The sequence below is a fragment of the Bubalus bubalis genome, chromosome 3 (genome assembly GCF_019923935.1).
Source record: "Bubalus bubalis isolate 160015118507 breed Murrah chromosome 3, NDDB_SH_1, whole genome shotgun sequence".
NCBI classification, from domain to species: domain Eukaryota; kingdom Metazoa; phylum Chordata; class Mammalia; order Artiodactyla; family Bovidae; genus Bubalus; species Bubalus bubalis.
The window spans coordinates 122,953,156-122,980,275 of NC_059159.1; the positions used below are offsets into that span (position 1 = coordinate 122,953,156).

A 27,120-nucleotide genomic window follows, 5' to 3' on the forward strand; every position below is an offset into this window, starting at 1 on the left:
TTTTTGTTTGTTTTGTTTTTTCTTGTCTAACTTTTTGTTGAAAGCTGGACACGATAGTATTAAGTTCAGAAACTGAGGTAAATAGGCCTTTAGCATGAGGTTTTATGTTAATCTGGTAGATCTCAGCTGTAACTCTCTGTATTGTCTTTCCAAATTTTGCAGTAGCTGCTTGCCCTGCAACCTTAATTCTCTGCTGGGGAGAGAATAGTCGTTGCCATTCAGTTTGCTCAGCTTTATTTCTTGTTGCAAATATGGGAGTGGTGACTCCCAGGCTCTTTATACATCAGAGCCCAAACCAGAAGTCTCTCATATCCTTGTTACTGGAGTACATTGTTTAGCAACTCACCAAGAGTGTATTAGCAGTAAACTCTCTTTTTGTCTGAAAATGTGTTCCTTCACTATTAAATGATCATTTATCTGAAGACAGGTCAATTGTTATTATCTCTTAACATTTGAAGATATTTTCTATTGCCATCTGACTTCTGCTGATGCTTTAAAAAGTGTCATCACTCCCATATTTGCAACAAGAAATAAAGCTGAGCAAACTGAATGACAACTATTCTCAACCCATCAGAGAATTGAGGTTGCGTCTACTGCTGTTACTCGATGCCACACAGCACAGCGCAGGCGGTCAATGTCACTAACGTGGCACATCTGTAAAAATTTCTTGGATGAATGAATGAATAAATGAATGAAAGAGCAACCCAGCGAGGCACTGGCAGCTCTTTGACAATTCACTTGTAATCTTTAAACCCCACATACACAGAATTTGCCTGTCATTTAAAAGAGCGGAACACACAGGAAGAAAAAAATGTAAACAAGTCAAAATAAAAATAAGAGATGAAGTCCCAATTTGTTTGATCTCTTACAGAATGTTAGAGCTAGAATAGATCTCAAGGATGAGCCAGTCTAACCTCCCACCCCAAAGGCAGAAACCATGACCCAGTGAGAAGTGACTGGTCTAAGAGCAGGCCACCATGAAAGCCCAAAGTCTTCCCAGCCTCAGACCTTCATGCTGGCTGTTCCCTCTGCCTGAGACACTATTCCCACCACCCTTCCCTACCTTGAGCTCAAAGGTGCCATTCTCAGACAGATATTCCTGACCTCCCATCTCAATGAGGTCCCACTCTTTCCTCTCAGCACACCCTAATCTGTCTGTTCTCCATGCTCGTCACGCTCTGTAATTATTGGTAATGGTACACTGCTTTTGCTGGCATAATAATTTTGTTAAAATCTGTTTCTCCATTGCTATTGGTAAATTCTGGGGACCATATCTGTCTTTGTGGCTGCTGTGACCCCAGCACTTAGCACAGTACTTGGCACAGAACAGGTGCTCCATAAATATTTGCTGAATGAAATCAATCGAGCATTCAGATGTCCACACTTGCAGAGGTCAGGGGGTTGACTCCAGAAGACAGTCTACACCCACAAAAAGCAGAGATTGGACAATGTGGCTTCTTGCCAGCTACATCATTTGGGGCATGTTACTTAATTGTTCATCTGCCAAATGAAGATTATACTGCATATACTCTGTCTCATAGTTGATGTGAGCAAGAATGCTGTGTGAGAGGTTGTTGGGATTTTTTAGTGAGCAATTCCTTTATCTTCAGTTATGCCTCACACTCTGCCAGCCCCCCTGCAGGTGGTGGCCCCTGTGGGCAGGACACAGGTCTGTTTAATCGTCCTCTCCACTGCCTACCTCTTCGGGGTCTGGCCCTGAACCTCTGGGCAGAGGATGCTGGGCACTGCGTGCGGGCAGTGAGGACAGCAGCAGCCCCTGGTGTCTAGACGCCTGGTCCTGGTGTCTCACCAGGAACCCCAGCCCTGTTCTACGCACTGGAAGAGCTGGGCTCATCACTGGCCTCCCAAGACCTTGCAGCCTCCAGTCCTTTGTGGCTCTGAGTCAAGACTCAGGCCTCTCTGCCTGCCCTAGTGAGGACCCTGAGGGAACTGCCCTCAGTGTCCCTGCCACGCTGCAGCATGAAGGGTCTCCTTCTGTTGCCTCTCCTGTCCCTTCCCCTCTTCCCATCAGACCATCTCACTCTTCTTACGCTAGAATCATTCTCTCCAGTTGGAAGGACCCTGACTTTTAACTGATCAAGTCCTAGGTGGATTCTTAAACTTCTAATACAGCATATACGATTCTCCTTATATGCCTCCAGTGATGGGATGCTCACTACTTCACAAGGAGGCCCACTCCACTATGAGAAAGCTTGGGCTATTAGAAAGTTCTCTTAAGCCTGTCTCCTTTCCCACTCACACCCCTAAATCTTCCCTTCTTTAGACCAAACAGTCCCAATTTCTCCAGTCATCCCTTCGAGGAAAGGCTTTCTTTTTTTTAATTAATTTATTTATTTTAATTGGAGGTCAATTACTTGACAATATTGTGGTGGTTTTTGCCATACACTGACATGAATCAGCCACGGGTGTACACGTGTCCCCCTGTCCCAAACCCATCTCCCACCTCCCTCCCCATCCCATCCCTCTGGGTTGTTCCAGTGCATTGGCTTTGAGTGCCCTGTTTCATGCACCAAACTTGGACTGGCCATCTATTTTACATACAGTAATATACATGTTTCAATGCTGTTCTCTCAAATCATCCCACCCTCCCTTCTCCCACAGAGTTCAAAAGTCTGTTCTTTACATCTGTGTCTCTTTTGCTGTCTTGCATATAGGGTTGTCACTATCATCTTTCTAAATTCCATATATATGTGTTAATACACTATATTGGTGTTTTTCTTTCTGACTTACTTCACTCTGTAAAACAGGATCCAGTTTCATCCACCTCATTAGAACTGACTCAAATGCATTCTTTTTTATATCTGGGTAATATTCCATTGTGTATATGTACCACAACTTCCTCATCCATCCGTCTGTCTGCCGATGGACATCTAGGTTGCTTCCATGTCCTAGCTATTGTAAACAGTGCTTCAGTGAACACTGGGGTACACGTGTCTTTTTCAATCCTGGTTCGAGGAAAGACTTTCAACCTCCTCTTCTGAATAAACTCTATTCTGTCTGCAGTGGAGGAGCCTGGCCCTGAGCACAGCCCTGCAGTGCAAAGTGAGAGGAGCACAGCTAATTCAGAGCAGAGGGGGACAGTCACTGCCCAGACTTCAGCTCAGGCCTCCAGAGACCATGTTGGTTCGCAGGCAGCCCCAGCACTTCCTGATTCCTGCAGAGCTCCCAGGGTGAGTAGATTGGACCCCCCGGCTGTGTCTCTAGGACACTGCCTGCCTGGAAGAGGCCATGGGCAGCCTGATTGTGTTTAACTGTGGGGAATCCAGTGGCTACCAGTGTGAACTCTGGACCTGGCTTCCAACTTGGCTCCACACTTACTGTGTCCCTGTGGCTAAGTCACTGAACTGATCTCACCAAGCCTCAGCCATCCTGTCTGCACAATGGGGATAATAGGAGTTTTGTGACTTTGTAATGAGATGGGGCTGGGAGAATTCTCCTCAGACTAGAGCCAGGTCCCTGGTAAGCAATGAATACAACAATTATTAACAGTAATGATTAGAACCTGGTATATTCATGAGCTCAAACAAGAGGCAAGAGAGCCTGGACTAAGTGGGTCAGTGAAGGGCTCCAGGGCAGGCAGGACTCCTGCTGGGCCTGAACAGCATAGATTTAGAAACAGACTGAAAGAATGTTCCATCCAGGGAAACTGTTGAGCAGGAGTTTGGAGAATAACAGCACCAAGAAAGAATAATAACTGAAGTCCCTGCCTCACTCCAAGCTCAGAGCCATCCCTGGGGTTCCCACACTTGGGCATACATACACACACCAGCCATCGTCCATGGCCCCCTCGCATATGAGGAGCCCAACCCATGTGGAGCAGTGAGGGGTCAGGCCTGGCTCCAACAGAGCATTGTGTAGGCCAGCAGAGGGCCATGGGGATGGTGAAGGGCCGGGATGAAGATAAAAAGCTGGGATTTAGATTTTGAGCAGTGGGAACCACAAGCGCTATTATATAAGGATGAGCTTCAGGAAGAGAAAGCCACCAGCGCAGCAGGACCAGGGCAAGATTCAGGAGCGCCACGGAAGTTTGCTTGCAGGAGAGCAGACTAGCCCAAGCCTCAGACTCCAGGCTCTTTGGGACCCACTGTCTCCAAAGCAAAGCCAGGCCTCCTCACTGCCATCTGCCAGCCCTTTGGGGTATACATCCTGCTTCTCCAGCCCTGGTGTCTCTGACTTTCTTTCACTCAGCCCATATTCCAACCACTTAGCCTGGCTTGCAGTTTCCTGCTGTACTTCCACCCTCCACGCCTTCATCCGTGCTGTCCTTCTGCCTAGAACGCCCTCTTCAACCTACTCTACCTTCTCCACAGAGCTGCATTCTGCCCATCCCTCAAGGCACAGCATGAAAGACACCTCCTCCAGGAAGCCTTTCCCCATTCTAAGCCTGGCACACCTGTCTCCTGTCCCCGCTTCTCTCCCTACCTGCTCTCCTCCCAGAATTCCCTGAAGAAAGAAAACATGTCTGCCACCTCATCATTTCCTCACCGTCCCCAGCTCTTTTCCTGACTTAGGGAGATGACCCAGCTGATGACCCAGCTCACTCCTGCTCAGAAACACAAAACCAACCCCTTCTCAGGAAGAGGATGCCCATAAAAGCAGGCAACACTCAGCCCCAGGCCCACCAGCCTGGAGAAATGCCACTGAGCAGAGGCCAAAGCAGCTGATGGGAGCAGGAGGCATTCCTGGTGGCTTCTCTGTTAGCAAGGGACAGGACTTCTCCCAGTTTAACCCCCTGCGACCTTTGAACTTCCTGGGAGGTCAGCAGCACGTCCCCCTTCCCCAGCTGTCTTCCTGTCTCTGGCCCAATGGGAGGGAGGGCCCTGGGCCCGTTCCATTTTGTGCCCGTATTGATCTGTTGGCAGCAATGGGCTGGATAATTAGCCAGGAATTAGGGTTTCTATTACAGCCAGGAGGCTGCTCCAGCTGATTTATCACCTGAATAATTTACTGTGATTGAAAGGAAATTAAAATGAACTCCATTTGACAACTGTGAGCTTTTATGGGCTTTAGTGAAGGCTCAAAAGCCAGATTAATAGCCTAGTGTTGGTTAATAGTCTGCCGAGAGTAAATACGGCAGGCTGTGCTCGGGGGGTGGCCTTCCTGCCGTGGCCGGAGGAGGGACCAGCTCCCGCCAGCAGCATGGCACCCATGACAGCGTCAATGTGAGTTTTACTGAAACACATTCCACTGTTCAAAACACACACACACACGCACATACCACCCGCCCGCGTTTCTTTTTTTTTTTCTCTTCTCCTCCAAGGTGATTTTTACTCACTCCACATGAAGGAAAAACAGAATTGCTTTTTCAATAACCATTTTGAAAAGGAAGTGTTTCATTGTCCTAGGAGTGTGTATACATTAACCCATTCTACCCAGGGACAAGGTTTTACTAAGTTCCTGTATAAAAGGAAGAGGCATGGATGCTTCCACCCAGGACAGATCTTGGCAGGAAGAGCAGCCAGGTGAGGGTGGGCTCTGAGCTTGTGGAAGTGACAGGCAGGACCCCAGCCTGGCCCTGAAGAAGTATGCTCTTCCCATGGCAGTTGGAGGCAGGGAGATTAAGGAGGATTTGACTACCCAAGCCTCTGGCAAGACTCTGAGGGTTCTAAGAATGACCAGTGGACTCGGGCAGCAAAAGGCCAGTTCTGAAAACCAGCCAATCAGAAAACTGGCTCCTAGAACTGTTTGGGGATACGGAGGCCCATATATCTGTCTTGTCCAAGGTAGACAAAAGATCTTGAGGTCAGAGTCCAGCTCTGCAGCCTCGACAAATCCCAGAAGCCTGAAAATGGGGTGAACGGTCTGAAAACAAATGTTCCAGTCTGTAAAATGGGCTCACAAATCTTGCCCAGCCTGTGTAGCGGGCATTTACATGGAGAGTCGGATGAGAGGATGGATGTGAAAGATCTTTGGAAACTGTAGAGGCTCACGCATAGACAGGGAAGATCACTGCCACTACTGCTGGGCTGTGCTAGGTTGATGTCAAAATCACACTCTCTACTGTCCCAGATACAGAAACTGAGGTCTGGAGTAAAAGTGACTTGCCCAGCTGGACAGAGGCTGGACTCGAGTCAGACACTCCCAGCTCCAAGGCCAGTAAATGTTCATCTTCCCCTGGGAGCTGCCACTAGACCCTGGAGACCAGATCAGCTCACATTTGGAAGAGGGGCCAGTCTTGGTGGCCAGAGCTCTGGGCCCCCTCCTGATCGCTGGGGCTCACGAGGCCAGGCTGCCAGCAGGTATGAGAAACCTGTACCCTTGACGTGCGTCCCTTCCCTGCCTGTGGCCCCTTGCTCGGCCAACATTTATCCAGAGTGACTGGGAGTGCAGAGCGAGGGTACGTCATTCATAGTCCAGTGCCTGTGTGCATACCCGTAGCCCCGTGGTCTCACCTCCTATCTCTCCTCATTACGGCCCATTACGGGAAGGTGAAGCAGATTAACCAGAAAGCACTGAGTTAGTCATTATCCCGCAGGCAGGCCCTGCCTCAGAGCCCACACAATCAGAGTCAGGCCCGCAGTGTGTCCGTGCCATTCTGAAGGACACTGGAAGGCCAGACTGCTAGGAACAGGGTTCCTCCTTCAAGGCGCATCTCCACACAGCCCTATTGACCTGTCCCCCGGTGTCACTTCCTCCATAACATCCTTCCTCCCTGTGCCCCGTGCGGAGGCAACGTCTCCGTTCATCAGGGTCCACAGAACTTTCTCCCTCGCCTTGCAGGTTCTGAATCCACATCACATTGCCCCTGTGAGGCTGGGGGCTGAGCTGATGTCTGATTCATCCCACCCTCCTGCCTCTGGGTGCCCAGCACTATGCCAGGGTCACAGCTACCATGTAAGATATATGCTGGATAAATGAGCAAATGATCATCTGAGCAAGTGAGTAAATGGATACATGGGTGGACTCCTCCAAAGCATGAAGCCCTATAGTCTGCCTGGGCTTCTAGGGCATTCCAAGCTGAATGAACTAGGATTAGATTCTGTGTTTCCATGAGAATCCCATGAAACACAGAGGGAAACATGATCCCTGACACCTAATGTCTGAATTAAGTAAGTAAGAGCTTAGTAGAAATGCTAGAGATTTTGTGCAGAGGTCAGACAAACCCTATCCTTTCTGTGGGCCTCTAAGAAATGAGGAGATTGATAGCTTGCTTCTTTTTAGAGCCCTACTGGCTCTAAAATTTCGTAATATTGTCAAAGGTTACAAGATAACTTTTCTCCCAGATTCTGGAGAGAAATGTGGGCTTCCTCCAAGGAAGGTTCCAAGCTGAGTCCCTTTGCTTTCTCCTTATGGGGTCAGATGGAATGCGGCTTCGGCCATCTCTCTGAAGGGCTCTGAGCAGTGGGACAGGTTGCCTGTGATGGAAACAGACATTTCTCCCTAGAGCCCAGGGCCTAGAGTGTGTGAGACTAGCTCTGACCTGCACCTGTGACCATGTGATTCCTGGAGGAGGTGTCACTCAACTGCAGGAGAAAGACAGAAACGCTGCGCATCGTCTATGAGACCAGGCCCGGCTACCCAGCCTCTCCTACCCTCCCCCAGCCCCTCCCTGAAGCCCAGCCACACTTTCTTTCCTTCCTCACTCCTGCCACACTTCCTCTGGCCTAAGGATCTTTATACTCTTATTCCCTCTGCCAGTCAGTTCTCCCAAACAGGTCCCTTCAGGGCTCAGCGGAAGCCACTGTGGCCTCCAGGCTGGATCAGCACCTGCTTTCTGCCTTTAGAGAACCTCAGACGTCTCCTCCTCAGTGCCTAGCACATCTGTCATCCGTGACCCTCTGAGTAATCCTTCTTTATTGTGATTCTTCCACACATCTGCAGTCTCCCTGAGGGCAGGTCCAAGCCTGTCTTATTCACTCATGTACCTAGTGACTGGCTCTGTGCCTTGCATATAATAAACACTCATCAGTGTTTGTTAAGTGAATACATAACTTGTTGGGTGAGTGAGTGAGTGAATGAAAGTCGCTCAGTCATGTCTGACTCTTTGCGACCCCATGGCCAGGCTCCTCTGTCCACGGAATTCTCCTGGCAAGAATACTGGAGTGGGTATTCATTCTCTCCTCCAGGGAAACTTCTCCACCCTGGGATTGAACTCAGGTCTCCTGCAATTGCAGGCAGATTCTTTACCATCTGAACCACCAGGGAAGCCCAGACTTGTTGGGTGACCTTAGGCCAAGCCTCTTTGTCTCACTAGGCCCCAGTTTCCCCATCTGAAAACAAAGTAGCTAGATGGTCTGTGAGTGCCCTCCTAGGAACCACACAAAGACAGCCAGACTGTCACAGGATGGTGGTCCCTGGGGCCTTGCTCACTCCTCCCCATCCAAGGTCCCCTCCGGCACCTCCTCTCTCCATGGCAGCCTGTCCTGCAGCCTACACTGTTTTGGGCGACTCTTTGGGAAAACTGCAGAAGCCATCCTCTCATTAGCCTGCAGAGGAAGCTCAGCAGGTTAGTCTTCACCACCAGGACCAGCCAGCAAGTGCTGGGGAAGTCACTGCTCTCAGGTCGCTGCATCTCACCCAGTGGATGGGAGCTCTCAGCATGCAGGAGTCAAGTCTGAGCCACCTGTGCCTGTGAGGTCTCCAGCCCAGGGCTTGTCACATACGGGGCACCAGAAAACAGTTGCCTGAATCAAATCTGGTACTCAGGGGAAACCTTATCCAGGTCCTAAGAGCCTCTCCCTGGGCAGAGCCTTTCTGGTCCCTCCCTTCTCTGCAGCCACAGGCAGTGACTGCTTCTCAGCCCAGGTTAGAGCAGGGGGATGCTAGCAAGGGATCATCCTGCTTTCTTCCCTCTCTTGCAAATGATGCAGCTGTGAGTCTGTCCAGTGAAACACTTCTTCATCTCCAGACTCTTGGATTCAATTCTAAAAGCATGACAGGGCAACGTGACAAGAGGGCTGACAGTGGGGGACGTGCCGGTGCCATCATCACCCGGTTTATGGCCTGGTGCTTACGTATTTCCACCTGCATCCTGACTGACAGGATAATGACCCAAGACCACCTCAAGTGGCTCAGGAGATCATTACACCACCCTGTGTGAAGAGCCCTGGGTAAGCACAGCACCACTCAGCAATGGCAGAGCAACCAGACACAGAACACCCCCCGCTGGGCCCAAGAGACCAGGCACCAGGGCCAGCAATCGAAAGAGCCCCAGATGCGTCCTCTAGACCTCCTGGGAGGCCGCCACTGGCCAGGTATGGCTCTGAGTAAAACCTGGCACTCTCACCCACACCCCACCAGATGCCTTTTGAGTGTGTCACCCAGGCCTGCATGCGGGTGGCGGGTGGCGGAGGCAGCGAGTCGGGGTCATACCTGCTCGGGCTTGATGGGCTCCGCGGTGGTGAAGATGTCCGAGTAGTGCTGCCTCTCAAACACGCGGTCCAGCACCTCCAGCTGCTGTTGCGTGAACAGGTCTCCCCGCATCTGCTTCCGGAGGAAATCTCTGCCTGGCAGTGAGTGGCCGTTCGGCACAGGAGACTCCTGAATACCTTTGATGAGTATGAGAGAGGAGGGGTGAGTGTGAGTCCCACAAGCTGCTGGGCAAGACAGGCCAGACCCTGGATTGGGAAGAGGGTCTGGGAGACACACAAGCCCACCTCCTTCCCTGATGAGAGAGGACACAGGAGCTCAGATGGGGAGGGGTTCTTTGCCAAGGTCACCCGACTGGTTAGGCCACAGCCAGCTTCCCACAGCCACACGCCAGGCCCTGTGTGAAGCATGCATCATTGCAGTTAATCCTCACAATGAAACCAATGCAGATGGTATTATTTCCCCAATTTTGCAGATGAGAAAATTGAGACCTAAAAAAGTAAACTGATTTGCCTGAGGATTGGAACTCAGGTTGACTCAGAGGCTTAATCACCAGGCACCACTGCCTCTCTTGCACTGAAGGTTCCCTTGGATCAGTTTTGTCCCAGAGCGGGGGCTCTTACCTGGGACATTTGGCATCATATCATGTGACCAGCCAATAAAACACAGTGTTAGGAAGGCCGTAGGGAAACACATGCTCTCACACAGTTCTGATGGGAGTCTACTCGTCACACACCCATGGTGGACAATTTGATAAAATCTATCAAGATCACGTGGGGCTCTCATGACAGGAATACTGGAGTGCTTTGCCATTCCCTCCTCCAGTGGTCCACATTTTGTCAGAACACTCCACTATGACCCATCCTGACCCATCCTGAGCCTAGCACAGCATGGCTCATAGCTTATGGTTAGATAGCATCACCAACTCAATGGACAGGAATTTGAGCAAACTCCAGGAGATGGTGAAGGACAGGGAAGCCTGGCATGCTGCAGTCCATCAGGTCGCAAAGAGTCAGACACAACTCAGTGACTGAACAACAAAATCAAGATCACAAATGCAAGTTCTCTTTGATAGAGCAATTGCACCTCTGGGAATTTATTTTACAGTTAGACTTACACATATAGGAAGAGATACATATACAAAGTCCTAGTAGCAAAAGACGGGAAACAACCCAAGAATTTGTTTTAGGAACTGGTTAAATAAGTCATAGTATGCTCACACAGTAGAATTCTGTGCAGTAGCAAAAAGGAAAGAGGACTTCCTCTGTGAAGTGATACAGAAAGATTTTCAAGATACATCATTAAATGAAAAATAAATAAATAAGATTCAGGACAGCACAGAATCTTTTGTGTAAAAAAGGAAGAAAATAAGACTTTACATGCATTGTATGTATATGTGTGTGTGTGTATATATATGACTGTCTGTGTGTGTGTGTGTATATATATATATATATATTTATATATTTAACTTTAACTTATATGCAGAATACATCATGTGAAATGCCGAGCTGCATGAAGCACAAACTGGAATCAAGATTGTCGGGAGAAATATCAATAACCTCGGATATGCAGGTGACACCACCCTTATGGCAGAAAGTGAAGTGCTAAAAAGCCTCTTGAGGAAAGTGAAAGAGGAGAGTGAAAAAGCTGGCTTAAAATCCAACATTCAGAAAACTAAGATCATGGCATCTGGTTCCATCACTTCATGGCAAATAGATGGAGAAACAATGGAAACAGTGACAGACGTTATTTTCTTGGGCTCCAAAATCACTGCAGATGGTGACTGCAGCCATGAAATTAAAAGATGCTTGTTCCTTGGAAGAAAAGTTATGACCAACCTAGACAGCATATTTAAAAGCAGAGACATTACTTTCCCAACAAAGGTCTGTCTAGTCAAAGCTATGGTTTTTCCAGTAGTCACATATGGATGTGAGAGTTGGACTATAAAGGAAGCTGAGTGCCGAAGAATTGATACTTTTGAACTGTGGTGTTGGAGAAGACTCTTGAGGGTCCCTTGGACTGCAAGGAGTTCAAACCAGTCTGTCCTAAAGGAAATCAGTCCTGAATAATTATTGGAAGGACTGATGCTGAAGCTAAAGCTCCAATACTTTGGCCACCTAATGTGAAGAACTGACTCACTGGAAAAGACCCTGATGCTGAGAAAGATAGAAGGCAGGAGAAGAAGGGGACGACAGAGGATGAGATGGTTGGATGGTATCACTGACTTGATGGACATGAGTTTGAGCAAGCTCTGAGAGTTGGTGATGGTCAGGGAGGCCTAACGTGCTGCAGTCAATGGGGTCGCAAAGAGTAGGACACAACTGAGTGACTGAACTGAACTGAACTGATGTGTATGTGTATGTGTGTGTTTCTCATACGGAGCCATACGGAAGGCAACATGAGAAATATTTAGAGTGGTACCCATTTAGGGAGGTAGAAACTAAACAAATGGAGGCAAAGGGGAAGGAGACTTTTCATAGCATGATTGTTTTGTTTGCTTTGTTATAGAACTTTAAATGTATTGCCTATTCAGAAATGTAAATTACAAAGAAAGTACAGGATTAAATTATCTATGGGTTCTGTATTGTTAGCTCTTCACACTATCACAGTCCCTGGGATCTGTGATGATGCCTACATTTCAAAGAAAATGTTACAAACTATCAATTAAAAATTAAATGGGTTGAAATATATTTTGTGAGCTTTGGGTCTGAACCATTCAAAACAAGAGAAAATAAGGTGGATGAAAAATTTCGGTGAGGAATGGCCTCCAGGGCCATCATTCCCCAAGGCCCTCTGGAACCAAGTTGCTCATTCAGGGCCACCCAGAAACACTGCTGGTAGCCAAGCCCAGAGGAGAGGCCTCTGCTTAGGCCATTGGGAAGCCCTAGGGGGAATCAGCGTGTGTCAGATCTCTCCCTGGCAGGTGCCCTTACAGAAGGCTCCCCAATCCCCCTTCCACCCCTGCCCCACCAGCCCGCTGCTGCCCTAAACTTCATTCATCATGTCAAAGCCCCACCCATGTGAAGAAGGAAGCCAAACCAAGGAGCTTGAAGCAGTGGGATACTGTGTCCCTGAGATACTGCCCGAAGTTAGTGTTCCCCCAGATGTCTTATCTGGGGGCAATTACAATACAGGCTCTGACATTTTAACAGACACTAGCTTTGGGTGTTGACATGAGTGCTGGCCTTTTAGAATTCCCTGTGTAGGCAGAGAGCTCAGAGCGCCCCAGCAACCTCTACTGGAAGGCTCTTCAGAGGTGGCTCAGTACACCCCTGAGAAAATGGATCCCAGATCATTTCTGGCCCAAGAGGATACCTAAGCTGGGCTACAGACTGAAAGACCAGACACACCAACATGAGGGCTCCTTAGCGGGATCTCTGACTCATGTCTTCCAGTCTGGAGCCTGAGGCCCTCCTCCAGAAGCCTGTGACACTGGCCTTCCATGAGACAGGTCCTTGCTCCTGCCCACGGGACATCATCCTCAGAGTCCCCTCTTCCAGCATGGCCTAACCCTAGGGGATTATCCCACAAGGGCACCAAGACTAGCAGTGTGTGGGAGCTCGTGGCTCAGATGTGTCTGCCCAGCAGTGTTTTCCATTGGCTGGCATTCATCAAGTGGCCCTCGTGTGCACAGGTGTACACACACACACACACACAGGGGAAGAAGGCTCAGCTGGCTTCTCCTCAGCTATTGCTCGGGCGAGTCATCCTGACCCCAGGCACTCTTGCCAAAGCATGACCTTGGCCTGAGTTCCCCAGTGCTCCCACTGAGGAGTCTCTTCCCATCAGAGTAACCACGTCCACCTTTAGGAGACGTCTCCCTGCCCACCAATTCCTCATAAACTCACTAGCCCCTGTCCTCCCTGCCAGGCTCCAGACTCCTAATAAAGGCTCCTTCCTGTCTGCCAGCTCCTGGCCACTCCTGCCAAGGCCTCACCCTGCTGAGTCCACCTTTTCCCTCCCAACTGGGCTGCCCCACCAGGCATGCCCCCACCTCGGCCTCTGGAGGAAGTCACTCCCTGGCAGCCAGGCTGCCCTCCTGTCCTCTCCCAAGGGCTTCACAGGCTGGGGCTCTGTGCACAGCTCAGAGCTCTGGAAAGCCAGAGCTTTGTCTCCACTGAGGAAGCTCAGAGAGGGTGGCTCAGCTGAGGGCTCCTGTGGGCAAGGTCACTGTGTGGTCACCAAGGAGGGCCTGGCACAGAGTTAAGGCTCAGGACACATGCCAAATCAAGTGCACACACTCAGGGTCCTCGGAGGCCCAGAGCCCAGGACACCACTAATTCTGTAGCACAGGCAGCCTCACCAAGTCTTCCAGAAAGGAGGCTCACCACGTCCTGCTCTGGCCTTCTGAAAGTCAGCCACAGCACCGTGGGCTGAGCCTGGGAGAGTGTGCAGACTGTCCTGGTGACCCAGACATAGACTGTGAGCTGGGAAGAGCCACCTGTCCAGTCATTCACCCCAGCACTGCCTCTGCTTTCTCTCTCCTGGCTACTCCTGCCACGAGGTGGGGCATGTCAGGTGGGAGGGAGGCAAAGTCTACCTGCCACTTTGCACAGATGCCAAAAGTCTATTATTTCCTTAAGAAGGCCTGGGGCCCTCCTAAACATACAATCATTTATTCATTCATTTAACAGATACTGATATAGAGTTTACTCTGCACCAGGTAAGAGCCTCTGCTTTCTCTCTCCTGGCTACTCCTGCCACGAGGTGGGGCATGTCAGGTGGGAGGGAGGCAAAGTCTACCTGCCACTTTGCACAGATGCCAAAAGTCTATTATTTCCTTAAGAAGGCCTGGGGCCCTCCTAAACATACAATCATTTATTCATTCATTTAACAGATACTGATATAGAGTTTACTCTGCACCAGGTAAGAGCCTCCCAAACGGAGTCATGCTTGAAGTGGAAGCAGAGGACAAAATGTCAGCAAGAGCAAAGGGGCAAGGGAGGGTATAATAGACAGAGGTGGAGATGAAGGGGACAGAGGGAGTTGGGGTGAAGAGACCCCAGGAGACTCTGGACAGGGAGGCGGGGGTTGGGTCACAGAGGCCACAGAAGCCACAGAAGTAATCAGAGCCTCACTAGAGGAGGAGTGGGGTGGGGAGCCACAGAAAGGAGCTGGGGAAATAATCGCCCTTCACATTTCTCAGTCCCAGAGCCTGAATTGCTAGTTCCTTTAGTTCAGGCTGTGCTTTCTAACCCCTGCTCCCAAAGTTTGGAAAGACTCAGTTCAGTTCAGTCACTCAGTCATGTCCAACTCTTTGCAACCCCATGGACTGCAGCACACCAGGCTTCCCTGTCCATCACCAACTTCAGGAGCTTGCTCAAACTCATGTCCAACGAGTCGGTGATGCCACCCAATCATCTCATCCTCTGTCGATCCCTTCTCCTCTTGCCTTCAATCTTCCCCAGCATCAAGGTCTTTTCCACTCAGAACTGAATGAGTCATTCTTCAAATCAGATGGCCAAAGTATTGGAGCTTCAGCTTCAGCATCAGTCCTTCCAATGAATATTCAGGACTGATTTCCTTTAGGATGGACTGGTTTGATCTCCTTGCAGTCCAAGGCACTCTCAAGAATCATCTCCAACACCACAGTTCAAAAGCATCAATTCTTCAGTGCTCAGCTTTCTTTATAGTCCAACTCTCACATCCATACATGACTACTGGAAAAACTACAGCTTTGACTAGATGGACTTTTGTCGGCAAAGTAATGTCTCTGCTTTTTAATACATTGTCTAGGTTGGTCATAGCTTTTCTTCCAAGGAGCAAGTGTCTTTTAATTTCATAACTGCAGTCACCATATGCAGTGATTTTGGAGCCCAAGAAAATAAAATCTGTCACTGTTTCCACTGTTTCTCCATCTATTTGCCATGAAATGATGGGACTGGATGCCATGATCTTAGTTTTCTGAATGTTGAGCTATAAGCCAACTTTTTCACTCTCCTCTTTCACTTTCATCAAAAGGCTCTTTAGTTCTTCTTCACTTTCTGCCATAAGGGTGGTGTCATCTGCATATCTGAGGTTATTGATATTTCTCCCGACAATCTTGATTCCCGCTTGTGCTTCATCCAGCCCAGCATTTTGTATGATGTACTCTGCATATTAGTTAAATAAGCAGGATGACAATATACAGCCATGACCTACTCCTTTCCCAATTTGGAACCAGTCTGTTGTTCCATGTCCAGTTCTAACTGTTGTTTCTTGACCTGCATACAGATTTCTCAGGAGGCAGGTCAGGTGGTCTGGTATTCCCATCTCTTGAAGAATATTCCACAGTTTGTGGTGATTCACACAGTCAAAGGCTTTGGTGTAATCAATAAAGCAGATAGATGTTTTTCTGGAACTCTCTTGCTTTTTCAATGATCCAGCAGACGTTGGCAATGTTCCCCTGCCTTTTCTAAATCCAGCTTGAACATCTGGAAGTTCACAGTTGACATACTGTTGAAGCCTGGCTTGGAGAACTTTGAGTGTTACTTTGCTAGCGTGTGAGATGAGTTCAATCATGCGGTAGTTTCACCATTCTTTGGCATTGCCTTTCTTTGGGATTGGAATAAAAAGTGACTTTTTCCAGTCCTGTGCCACTGCTGAGTTTTCCAGATTGCTGGCATATTGAGTGCAGCACTTTCACAGCATCATCTTTCAGGATTTGAAATAGCTCAACTGGAATTCCATCACCGCCACTAGCTTTGAAGGTAGTGATGCTTCCTAAAGTCCAGTTGACTTCACATTCCAGGATGTCTGGCTCTAGGTGAGTGATCACACCATCGTGGTTATCTAGGTCATGAAGATCATTTTTGTATAGTTCTTCTGTGTATTCTTGCCACCTCTTCTTAATATCTTCTGCTTCTGTTAGGTCCATACCATTTCTGTCCTTTATTGAGCCCATCTTTGCATGAAATGTTCCCTTGGTATCTCTAATTTTCTTGAAGAGATCTCTATAGATTTTCCCATTCTATTGTTTTCCTCATTTCTTTGCACTGACCACTGAAGAAGGCCTCCTTATCTCTCCTTGCTATTCTTTGGATTAGAATCATCTGCATTCAAATGAGTATATTTTTCCTTTTCTCCTTTGCCTTTCGCTTCTCTTCTTTTCTCAGCTATTTGTAAGGGCTCCTCAGACAACCATTTTGCCTTTTTGCATTTCTTTTTCTTGGGGATGGTCTTGATCACTGTCTCCTATACAATGTCACGAACCTCCATCCATCCTCCTTGGAAAGACTAGGAGCTGGCAAGATGGATTTTGCATTTGTACTCATTTGGAGGTGATATGTAGAGTCAGCCTGTCAGCCACAGGTGATCCACTGAGCCCATGCTGAAGGTAGATCACTCCTCACGGCATGTGCCCATTTGCCAGGATAAACACTAACCATGCGCACCCATGCCACCTCCTCCAGCATGTCTTCCTTCATGCCCTAGTCACTTCTCCATCTCACCACTTTCTCCCTTGTCTTAGAAATCAAGCCCCTAGGCTCTTCACTCTGACAGCACTATTAGCTACCTTGGGGAGAAACACCACAGTTAATTTATCTCTGTCTTCTCCAAAGAGAATATTTGCAGAATAAATGAACAAATTAGTAATACTACCTTTACTCCGCAGATCTGGTCTGCAAATGTCACATTCCATCTGACCTCATTCATTCATTCATTTGTTCATTCTTGCCTCAATCAACCTAAGGGAGCAGGCGCTGGGCTAATGCAGGGCAAACAGTGATAAGCAAAAGCTGGCCCAGCCCTGTCCTTGTGGAGTTATGCCCAGTGGAAGAGGCAAACGTTAACTGAAAAATAATCAGACCGATAAAGGTGAAAGTGTCAACCATGACAAATACTCTGACAAAAAGACTCATGGTTCTCAGAGGCCAGGGACATGGCTGACTTATCTCTGGGTACCACAGACAGTGGGTGAGCATGAGCCAAACAGACTATATGCACAGAGACAGCTACAATAGTGAACACCAGAAAAACCACCCCCTCCACAAGGACTGGTCTGAATCTTCAGGCCTCCAATGGACACTTCTGTAGTGTTTCCCGTCCACAAAGATGCTGTCTGACTTCACTGGAGAATGCGATCTTGAAGACAGGCTCCAGAAGCACTCAGACCCATTTTATTCTGGGGAGGAAAAGCTGAATTTGCAATGTGAATGGTATGCTTAAATATATGGATAGACATGGACAAAAGTACAAAGGTATACAGGGGGCATGGTATCTTTAAATCTTTTTTTCTATTCCAAATCAAATAATATGTAATAGACCCAGTGCTGGGCTTAGTCAACCATGGCTCGTCGAATTAACATTCTGGAAGCTAGCTTCAGGGGAGCAAGGGGCAGGAAGCTCTGTCTCGGGGAGCAAAGAAATGCTGGCTTTAAATTTCAGGTTAAACCAATGTTATTCACAACCCGGCTTTGAAGCTAAAAGCTTTACACAATCGGGTCTGGTCACGCAAAGAGGGAGGAAGCAAAAGAGCCTCAGATTCCCATCTGTCAAGAGAAAGCTGTCTCTTGTGTGTCTTAAAAGATCATAAACCCATTGCGTTTTCTTTAGAGCACAGCAGATTCAGGGGTTTTGCATTTTTTCTTGGAGGGTCCTGGTTTGTTTCTTTAAAAATCATCATATACTTTATGTCCACAGATGCTCCCTGGGAGAAAAGAAATAAAATAAAAAACAAACAGAAATCTCCCTAATTCCTCTGGCATCCTGGCCTTTGGGATACAGCCCCAGCCAGAAGCCCAGGAGCCCAGGAAAGGAGGCTGGAGCTACTGAGTCAGTCTCTGGCCTTTCTCTGAGCACCATTTCCCTGAAGAGCCCAGCCCAAGTCAGAGCTCTGAAACAGCCTCCTTTATCCTCAGCATGGCAGGGCAGTGGAAGGGCCCAGTGAGAAAAGGGCTGGGAGCCAGCACACGTGGGTTCTAGCCCTGACTCTACCCTTACTTGCTGGGTGGGCCTAGACAAGTTCCTCTCCCTCTCTTGGCCCTAGGTGCCCCACCAATAAACTAAGGAGGCTGTTAGTCATTTCTAACCACTTTCTTCTTTAAAATCCGTGTAGATTTTGTCTACTAAATAGTATTAAATGAGCATTCATCTATTTTTACATTTTGGTTGTGTTTTCCATTTTGGTTGTTTGTGCAGTCTTTGTAAAGGAGTAATCTACAACCCAATATTCATTCTACCCCTAAATGATGGCCAAATGTACCCAAGGGATTTTCTCTCTGCTAATATTTGGTTTAGAGATGGACATGTGGGTGGGGGAGGGCTTCTAGGAGGAAGTCAGAGACAGGAGAAATCTTTGTTTTCCCACTGAGCTACATTTTTTTGAAATTGTGAAAATAACTCCCAGATCCCACTGTTAATGCTTCTGGGCACTACAATGGGCCCTTCCCTTACCCCAGGCTCTTAGGTCCTCTCCCAGTCCGGCTGGCAGTGCTCCGAGGAGGGTGACATCTAGCCAGTCTGCAGCTTCTGGACTCTGGTACCCACCATGCTCACAGCCCTGCCTCCCTCAGTGAAGATGGAGACAGAGCCAGGGCTTAGTGTGTCATGTGCCACAGGAGTCTGGAGCCAGCACAGTCGGGAACACCGAACTGGTGCGACCTGGGGCATTTCCAGCTTGAGTCAAGTGAGTCCAGGGAGTTTGGGGTGGTTTTCACCAGATGGGGAGATAGCTCAGAGCTGTCATAGCTCATCGTTAATTCTTTTTTTTTTTTTTTTTTGACCACACCACATGGCTTGCAGAATCCTAACTCCCTGACCAGCGATCAAACCCAGGCCCCAGCAGTGAAAGCGCTGAGTCCTAAGCCCTGCACCAACAGGGAATTCCCTGTTGTAGCTAATTCTTAGAGCAATCCATAAAGCAGAAACCAACCCATTTCAGACCATGCTAATCTGCAGCTTTAAGAAATTGTTTCAGACGCAAGAGAAGCTTGCTGGGGGTAGTATGGCTCCAGAATTTATCCTCAGGAGGCGCTAGACAAGACCATGGGTTACAAAGGGGAGGTGAGGGTGGACAGTGTATTTGTTCTGGGGCTACATCAGCAAAAGACCCTGCATACACTTAGAGAACAATATGTATCCCTAGCAAAGATGAAGGGAAGAGAAGACATCTGAAGATAGAGGTGATGGGGGTGTAGGCTCTTTAATCCCTGGTCTCACACTGGATGGAACACTGCTCCATGCCAGCCTCCCAGACAAGTTATCTTCACATCTTTAAATTTCATTGACCCTCAGAGCATCTGGGTGTGGGGGGAGGTGCATATTCTTACCCCATTTTACAGATGAGAAAACTGAGGCTCAGAGAGATTGAGTAGCTGAGGTCACTCAGCTGGGATTTGTACTTCAGTCGCTTGTCTGCAGATCCAGTGCTCTCTCCACTTCCCTCCTTGGGTCAACTAAGACTAAACCCTCTGTTTCTTCATCTGTAAACCCGTAAGCAGGACAGGGTAAACAGAACAGTGGTAAGCAGGACCATCTCTGGGGTTTATAAGGAATAAATGAAATAATCTCAGTGACACACTAACATGAAATTAGTGTCCAAACAACATTAGCTGCTGTCTGCATCATTTTCACCAGGAAAACCTTTCCAAGGCTGCCACAGGACAAAGCCCAGCCCTCCTAGCCTCCACGATCTGCCCCTCCAGTCAGGATCTTCCCCAACACCATCCAAGCAGGCATTCCCCAAGAGTCCATGTCCCCCCGTTCACTGTTCCTTCTGCCAACTCACCCTTCACCCCAGCCCACCACAGGCTCGTCTAAAAGCCACCTCCTCTCGGAAGCACAAAGACTAAACTAATCACACTATCTTCTAACTCTCCTCAGCAAGTTGCATGGGCTACCACTGTTATCCTGGATTTCACCCCTTTACAATCCACTTTGTGAGATCCATCTTCTTGGAATCTCCACTTGACTGCTGAGGAAACTGGCAGAGATAACAAGTAACTTTCACAAGGTCACAACAAGGTCACATGGCAGGGCACTTGCACACCTTTTAAAGATCTTAAAATGAAGCTGGCCACTGTGATGGATGTGGCACAGCCCACTGGGTAGGTTCAAATCCTCACTCCATCTCTTAAAAGCCTGTGATACTTGAGAAACTTTAATCTCTAATCCTCATTTTCTCATACATAAAATGGGATAATACATAATGGTACATGGAATTGATGAAAGAATTGAATAAGGATATATGTAAAATGCTTAGCATAGCTCCTGGCACAGAATAAGTGCTCAATAAACACAAGCTATTTCTAGGATTACTCCGGCATACTTTGTTTTATTAAGCATTGCTTTATTGTGTTTTGCAGATAATTGCTTTTTTTTTTTTAATAAATTGAAGGTTTGTGGCAACCCTGCAGCAAACGAGTCTATCAGTGCCTTTTTTTCCCAGCAGCATTTGCTCACTTCGTGTCCCGTGTCACATTTTGGTAATTCTCACAATAGTTCAAACCCTCTACCAGCAAAAAGATTACGAGGCACTGAAGACTTAGATGGTAGTTAGCATTTTTAGCAATAAAGTATTTTTTAATTAAGGTATGTACATCTGTTTTTAGACACAGTGCTACTGCAGACTTAATAGACCACAGTATAGTATAAACATAACTTTTATATGCACAGGAAAACCAAAAAAGTGTGTTGACTCCATTTATTTCAAGTTGATTTACTGTGGTGGTTATAGAACCAAACCTGAAATGTCTCCAAGGTATGCCTGTATTTCTTTCCTTCCCTGCTCAGAGTATAAGCTCTCTGAGCACTGAGCCCATGTCTGACTCACCACAAACAAGGGAGATGCTGATTAATGTTTATTGACTGAATGAGTGACCTGGGAAGACTTGAGGGGTTGAAGGCCGAATGGTTCAGGGGAACTCAGTAATGGGATAGTCTCTAGCATCATTGGAGAACTCGGGAGAAAACCTCTGGGAGTGACCTCCATTATATCAGTGATCCCGAAGAAGGAAAGAGTGAACCAACTAAGAGTTTATGTTCAACGTTCTAAGAAAGAGCCGAGGCAGTTCACAAAATTTTAAACAAGAGGATGATAAACTACCAAAACTCAGTTGAGCACTAAGCTTCCTGGCAACACACACCAAAAGGAAAACACATCAAGTCGTATAGTGTATGTGCTCACAACAACAAAATGCCATTAATTCTTCCACTCAAAATAATTCATGAAAGAAAGTGAAAGTGAGTCGCTCAGTCGTGTCTGACTCTTTGCGACCCCATGGACTGTAGCCTATCAGGCTCCTCCGTCCATGGGATTTTCCAGGCAAGAGTGCTGGAGTGGATTGCCATTTCCTTCTCCAGGGGATCTTCCCGACCCAGGAAATGAACCCGGGTCTCCCGCATTGCGGGCAGATGCTTCATAGCACTTCTATTTTCTGCATGGTGTTTTGAATGCTTAGGGTGACTCTAAGATGACTAATAACCCAGACGTGGGTCCTAGAAGAGGGACTATCAGAGCCAGACCTCAATTAAGGGAAAGGAACAAGGTGCTGGGATAAGTGGATGGGATTCCAGCCCCAGATGACTAGCATCAGTCAGCCATATCTTGAGAGCATCTATACTATGAGCCGGGCCCTGTGCTGGGAATCAGGGCGGCAGGACTGGAAAGGTCTCCCGGCAACCCAGAACCAACATCAATGTTCCGGGTGATTTTATAAATGCCATCCTAAACCAGGGCCACACGCTGAGAAAAATCAGAGCGGCATGGAGGAAAATTCCATTGGAACGACCATTATTCAGCCATTAGTTTCACTCAATCTTTCTTCTCAGAGAAGGAAAACGCGAAATTGTAAAATTGCTAAATACGTTCAGGTTCGACCACAGTGAATTTGATTGTGGTGTGTGTTAACCAGTGAGTCACAGGCTGTCAGGGAGGGAAAGACTCCAAAGGGCCAATGATTCCACACGCGGTTTGGGGCCAGAAAGCAGGTCTAAGGGGAGCTGAGCCTAGGAAGACATGAGGCCCCTGACTCCTGTTCCAAGCCTCACAATCCATTCGTTCCTAAGCTACCTGCACCAAATTCCTGCAGAGTGTCTGGTCCTGCACTTGGTACCTGAGCTAGAGAGGGACGTTTTAACCCTTGCCTTCAAGTGGGGGATACAGACAAGTGAAAAATTCCAATGTATTAAGGTAAGCCCAGAGCCCTGAAAGAGCCAAAGACAGAGGTAAGCCTGAGAAGCAGAGGCAGCCCTGGGAGCTAGACAGAAGTAGTCAGTCCTCATACAGAGCTTACTTTGTGCCAGGAACTATTCTAAACACCTTATCTATTTAATCCACACAACAACCCAGTGATGTCAAGTTTGTTACTGCCCCTCCCACTTTACAGATGAGGAAACTGAGGCACAGGGAGGTTAATCACCTTGCCCAAGGTCACACAGCTGGGAGATGGAGGAGATGGAATCAAAACCCAAGCAGTCTGGCTCCAGAGTCTGCACCTAACTCTACGCTACTCTGCTCCACTTAATCCAGACTGGGGAGCAGGGGTGATCCAGAAAGTACCCCTGGAAAAGATGAAGCCTGAGTCTTAGGGATAAGTGGGAAGGAATTGGCCAAAGAAAGGGGCAGGGAAGAAGTACATTTCAACCAGAAGGCACAGCACACGCAAAGGCCCAGAGGCACAAAAAAGCCTGGTACATGGGGATGGCTATAACTCAGTAGGTTTAGTGGGCAGAAAGAGGGCAGGGGGGTTCTCCCTGTTTAGCCACTTCATACCATTATCCAGAGCCTAATATATACTCTGAGGTACAAACAGTACAGACACATTATTGAAGCTCTCCTGGTGTTGGTATGAAGCGATGGATTTCTTTGTGCTTAAATGAATCAAGATGACCTCAAAGCACAGACAAGAAGGAAGTAATACCTTGTTCATTGCCCCAGGACAAGTCTGTTCTCTCTAATCCGTACTGTCCAAGTCCATTACCTCGTATAGTAGTACCTAATTACTCCACCTTACAGAGAGATAGGCACACTAATTAGGACCGATGTTAACCACCATAGTGAAACTATTCCAAAGCAAATGAAATATTACTAGGAGCAAAAGGGTGATTTGTTTCTGTGAATTGTGCTTTCAAATGAGATCAAAGAATGCTAAAGGCTTCATTTTAATTATACCTGGAAGGACTTCTCATGTATGCATACCTTTTTCAGCTTTCATGAACACAGCAGTCTGTCCCCCACACCTCACTGTGCATAAATAAATAAATAAAAGGGTTTAAAAATCATATTTACTCTGATATCTTTGCATTACCCCCATTTGAGTTTTTAAATTATTGTCTTTATTTTTTTCCAAGGACAATATAACTAAAAAGAAGGTTCATATTGTGGAGTGTATCTATTTGATCATTGCACAAATGTTTTCAGGAGAAATCACTATATTTCTCCAAGATGGGTATGGGTTTTGTCATAGATCAAAGTGATAGGGAGGAAAAAAAGATAAATCATCAGAGATCCAAAAATACTTTTCATTTGGAGAAGATATCAGGCCATTTCGATGGGGCTGATGGAGTCCCTGTTCTGTCTCTATTACCTGAGGCAGGCAGCCCCAGCCAGGAGCCAACTACTGAGATTATATTCCCCATAAGATGGTCCCCAATATATATATATATATATGATCTTCAACCTCTATTGATTGACCAATTTCACAAGCAAAGACTGGTGAAATGAAGCTGAAATGAACATCATGCTTTAACTCATTGAACCTATCAGGGCTGAGTTAATCTCACTGTCCACTGTCTCTGATAGAATTCAATTGATCAATCATGTTTCGGTGATAGTACCATTTCACTGGCTTATTGCTTCTTCATTTCAGAGCTTGACCTGTTAGATATACTCGGACTGGCTCGACTACTCTTGGATACACAGAGATCAGCCTCTGTCTGCCAACGTGTGTCATCTCCTGTCCCAGCTGAAAAGAACTCGAGAGGCTTTTGTGTAAATCTGTGGTATGTTTTTCCACCCGAAATACACACATCAGGGGTGGATTTATGATGGTGTGGAACTGAACAAGCACAAATTATAAGAGGAGCTCTTCATTCTGCACGGAAACACCATCATTGCCTTTTACATAGCTAAACTGACGTGCTCAGGCTCTGTACTCACCAGAGGCATGTTCTTGTATTATCTTGGCAAGTGTGTGCACCCAGAGTAAGTCACATGTGGAAATGGTAACAACAATTAAAATAATAATAACAATCACCACTCCTCAAGTACACATTCATGTCGACCTTTCACATCCATCCATCAGCTTCTCTGATTCTCACCGTAGCCTCAGGAGGTGAGCAAGAGATTATCATTCTCATTTACAGACAAGAAAATGGGTTCAGAGAGGGGACATGGCTTGCCCAAAGTCACACAGCAGAGCTATCGGGCCAGTTGAGCCTGCGAGTCCTGATGTCTCAGCACCTGAGTGCCTCTTACCCCACTGAGTCTAACTTCCAGGGAATTTCAGAACTGCTGAGTCATTTGGGGTACACCACTCTGTCCCTGGCTACCTAGATGAAGGAAACATCCTCAAAATTAGGCTCAGAGCATTTTAGAGCTGTGGATGGATTCTAAGATCAGTTGGAGAATCCTCTTAGCTTAGAAACTGAGACCAAGAGGGCAATAAACTGTTTTCCAAAGTCAACAAGACACTCAGCAGCCCAATCAGGACTCAAACCTGGATCCTGAGCCCTGAGCTCTTCATGCTTTCTCTTAACACTTTCCCTGATCCATGCCAAGCCAATGAGCTCCTGTCAACAGAGAGAATTTCACTCTCCACTGTCAACATAGCCCAATGCGCTGCTTCGGTTCCTCTGTGGCATTTGATTTAATTTTCCCAACTGCAAACCAAGATGTTGTGCTTTGGAAAAGAGGGGACGGGGGGCTCCACCCAGCTGTCTGCCTGGGGGAGGTGGCTCTTGAAGCCACAAGGCTGAACCCAGCGTGCAGGTCTCTGGAGGAGGCCAGGGCCATGACAGTTTGCAAATAAGCCTTGCATCTGCTTAGAGCCGGCAGTCTGCAAACACACTAATGGACTTTCCTCTGCCCACGGGGAGCTTTGGAGAAGCAATAAATAAAGCAGGCGCCTCTGGGGGGAGCCATTGCTGAGGCCAGAGATGGCACTGAGATGAGGGGCTTGCTGAGGGTAGGGGGAAGGGCTTCTGGGCCTCCCACTGCAGCATGCTGCACCCCCTCCTCCCACAGGGCATCTTCCAGTAACCCCAATCCGTGCAACCCCAATCCCTCAGTCTGTGTTCCAAATAGTCAGGCCCCTGTCTAATTACATCAATACACTTACAATTCAGTTCAGACATACAACCCTTGTAGGGTGGAGGGGCTCATGTGGTCTGATGTGGCCAGAGAGTAGAGACCTCTTTGGAGGGGTATGAGAAGAGGCCCAGAGGCCAGATAGTGGCCCTCACCCAGGAGAGAGCCCATGGCAGAAATGGCAGGAATGCCTACACAGGTTCAAGAGGAGGTTCAGAAGACGATGAAAAAGGAAAGTGGACTGGAGTTAGGGACTTGCTGGTGGTGGAGGACAGAATGCACCTCTGAACTGCCCTGTGAGACGCTGTGGACTGCCCTCCACTTCTGTCCCATCTCACTGGAGTAAAGTCCATGACTTACAAGTCCCTATTGCACCGGGATCCCCTGCCCTGCAGCCCACCTTCCTGATGTCCCCTCTTTCCACTCTGCTCCCCCTTCCTCTGCTCTGGCCATACCGGCCTCCTTGCTGTCCCTCAATCACCAAGCTCACCCCTGCCTCACTCAGACCTTGGCATGTGCTGTTTTCTCTCTCTGGAACATTCCTCTCCCAATATCTGTTTGGCTCCCTTCTCCTGCCTCTAAAGTCTCGGCTCAAATGACGTCTCATCATTATGACCACCCTCCACAAACCAGCATGTACCCTACCCAGCCCTGCTTCATTCTCTATTTCCTTACCCAGCTTTGTGGTCCTCCAGAGCACTTAACAACATGCTGTTTATTTTCCTTTTTTTTTTTTTGCCACACTGAGAGGCTTGCGTGATCTTAGTTCCCTGACCAGGGATTGAACCTGTGCCCTCAGCAGTGAAAATGCACAGTCCTAACCATTGGACCTCCAGGGAATTCCTTGTTTTCCTTATTTCTTTGCTCTTTCCCCCCTCATTAGAATGTCACTCATGAGGGCAGAGGTTTTTGTCTATTTCATTCATTGCTGTGTCCCCAACACCTAGAATAGTGTCTAGCACATGGGAGCATACAATAAACACTTGTGGAGTGAATAGATACGAGTGGACATTTCATTGAAAGTGAAAAAAAAAAAAAAACACAGGTACAAAGGAGACAGCTACTCCTTGGTGACCTCCTGCTAGGAAAGAGTACTCACCCCCTCCCTGTGGACATCTAATGATGCCCCTTTCCCTGCCTGGTCTGGGGCTTGGGAGACAGAACTCCCTCAGGGAAAACAAAGGGGGCCACCAGGCCTTGCCCATCACTGAGGCCACAGTGCCTGGCTCTGAGTCAGGAGCCAAAAAATAGATGAACAACTCCCCAGGGGGGAGGCCCAGCCTTGAAAGAGTTTAAATGACAAAGATGGTGGTGTACTGAGTGCCAGCTCTGGCTCTGCCACTTGCCAGCTATATGTGCAATGAGAGTCAATAAATTCTGCCAAGCTTGCAGCGCTGGGTCAGAGAAAGCAAGCCGGGGGGACCCCAAATGAGACAGTGTCATCTGCATAGCAAGCACCCCCTGTCAGGCAATGAGGACAGGGAGTGAGGATAGGAAAAAAGAAACCATTTGCCTAATTAAAAAGGACAAGGTGTGTACAGAGAGGAGCACCTGGCTAAGCT

General features: G+C 47.7%; 1 protein-coding gene across 4 annotated transcripts in view; it reads right to left on the reverse strand.

The window, feature by feature from the left end:
- The window catches only part of PAX5 (paired box 5), a 182,793-nt gene that overhangs the window by 106,024 nt on the left and 49,649 nt on the right, over window positions 1-27,120 (reverse strand). For all 4 annotated transcript variants that reach the window (XM_025281736.3, XM_006063498.4, XM_044940045.2 and 1 more), the window contains exon 6: window positions 9,334-9,509. In XM_025281736.3, coding sequence (XP_025137521.1) covers window positions 9,334-9,509 — 176 coding nt within the window. The remainder of the gene's footprint in view (window positions 1-9,333; window positions 9,510-27,120) is intronic.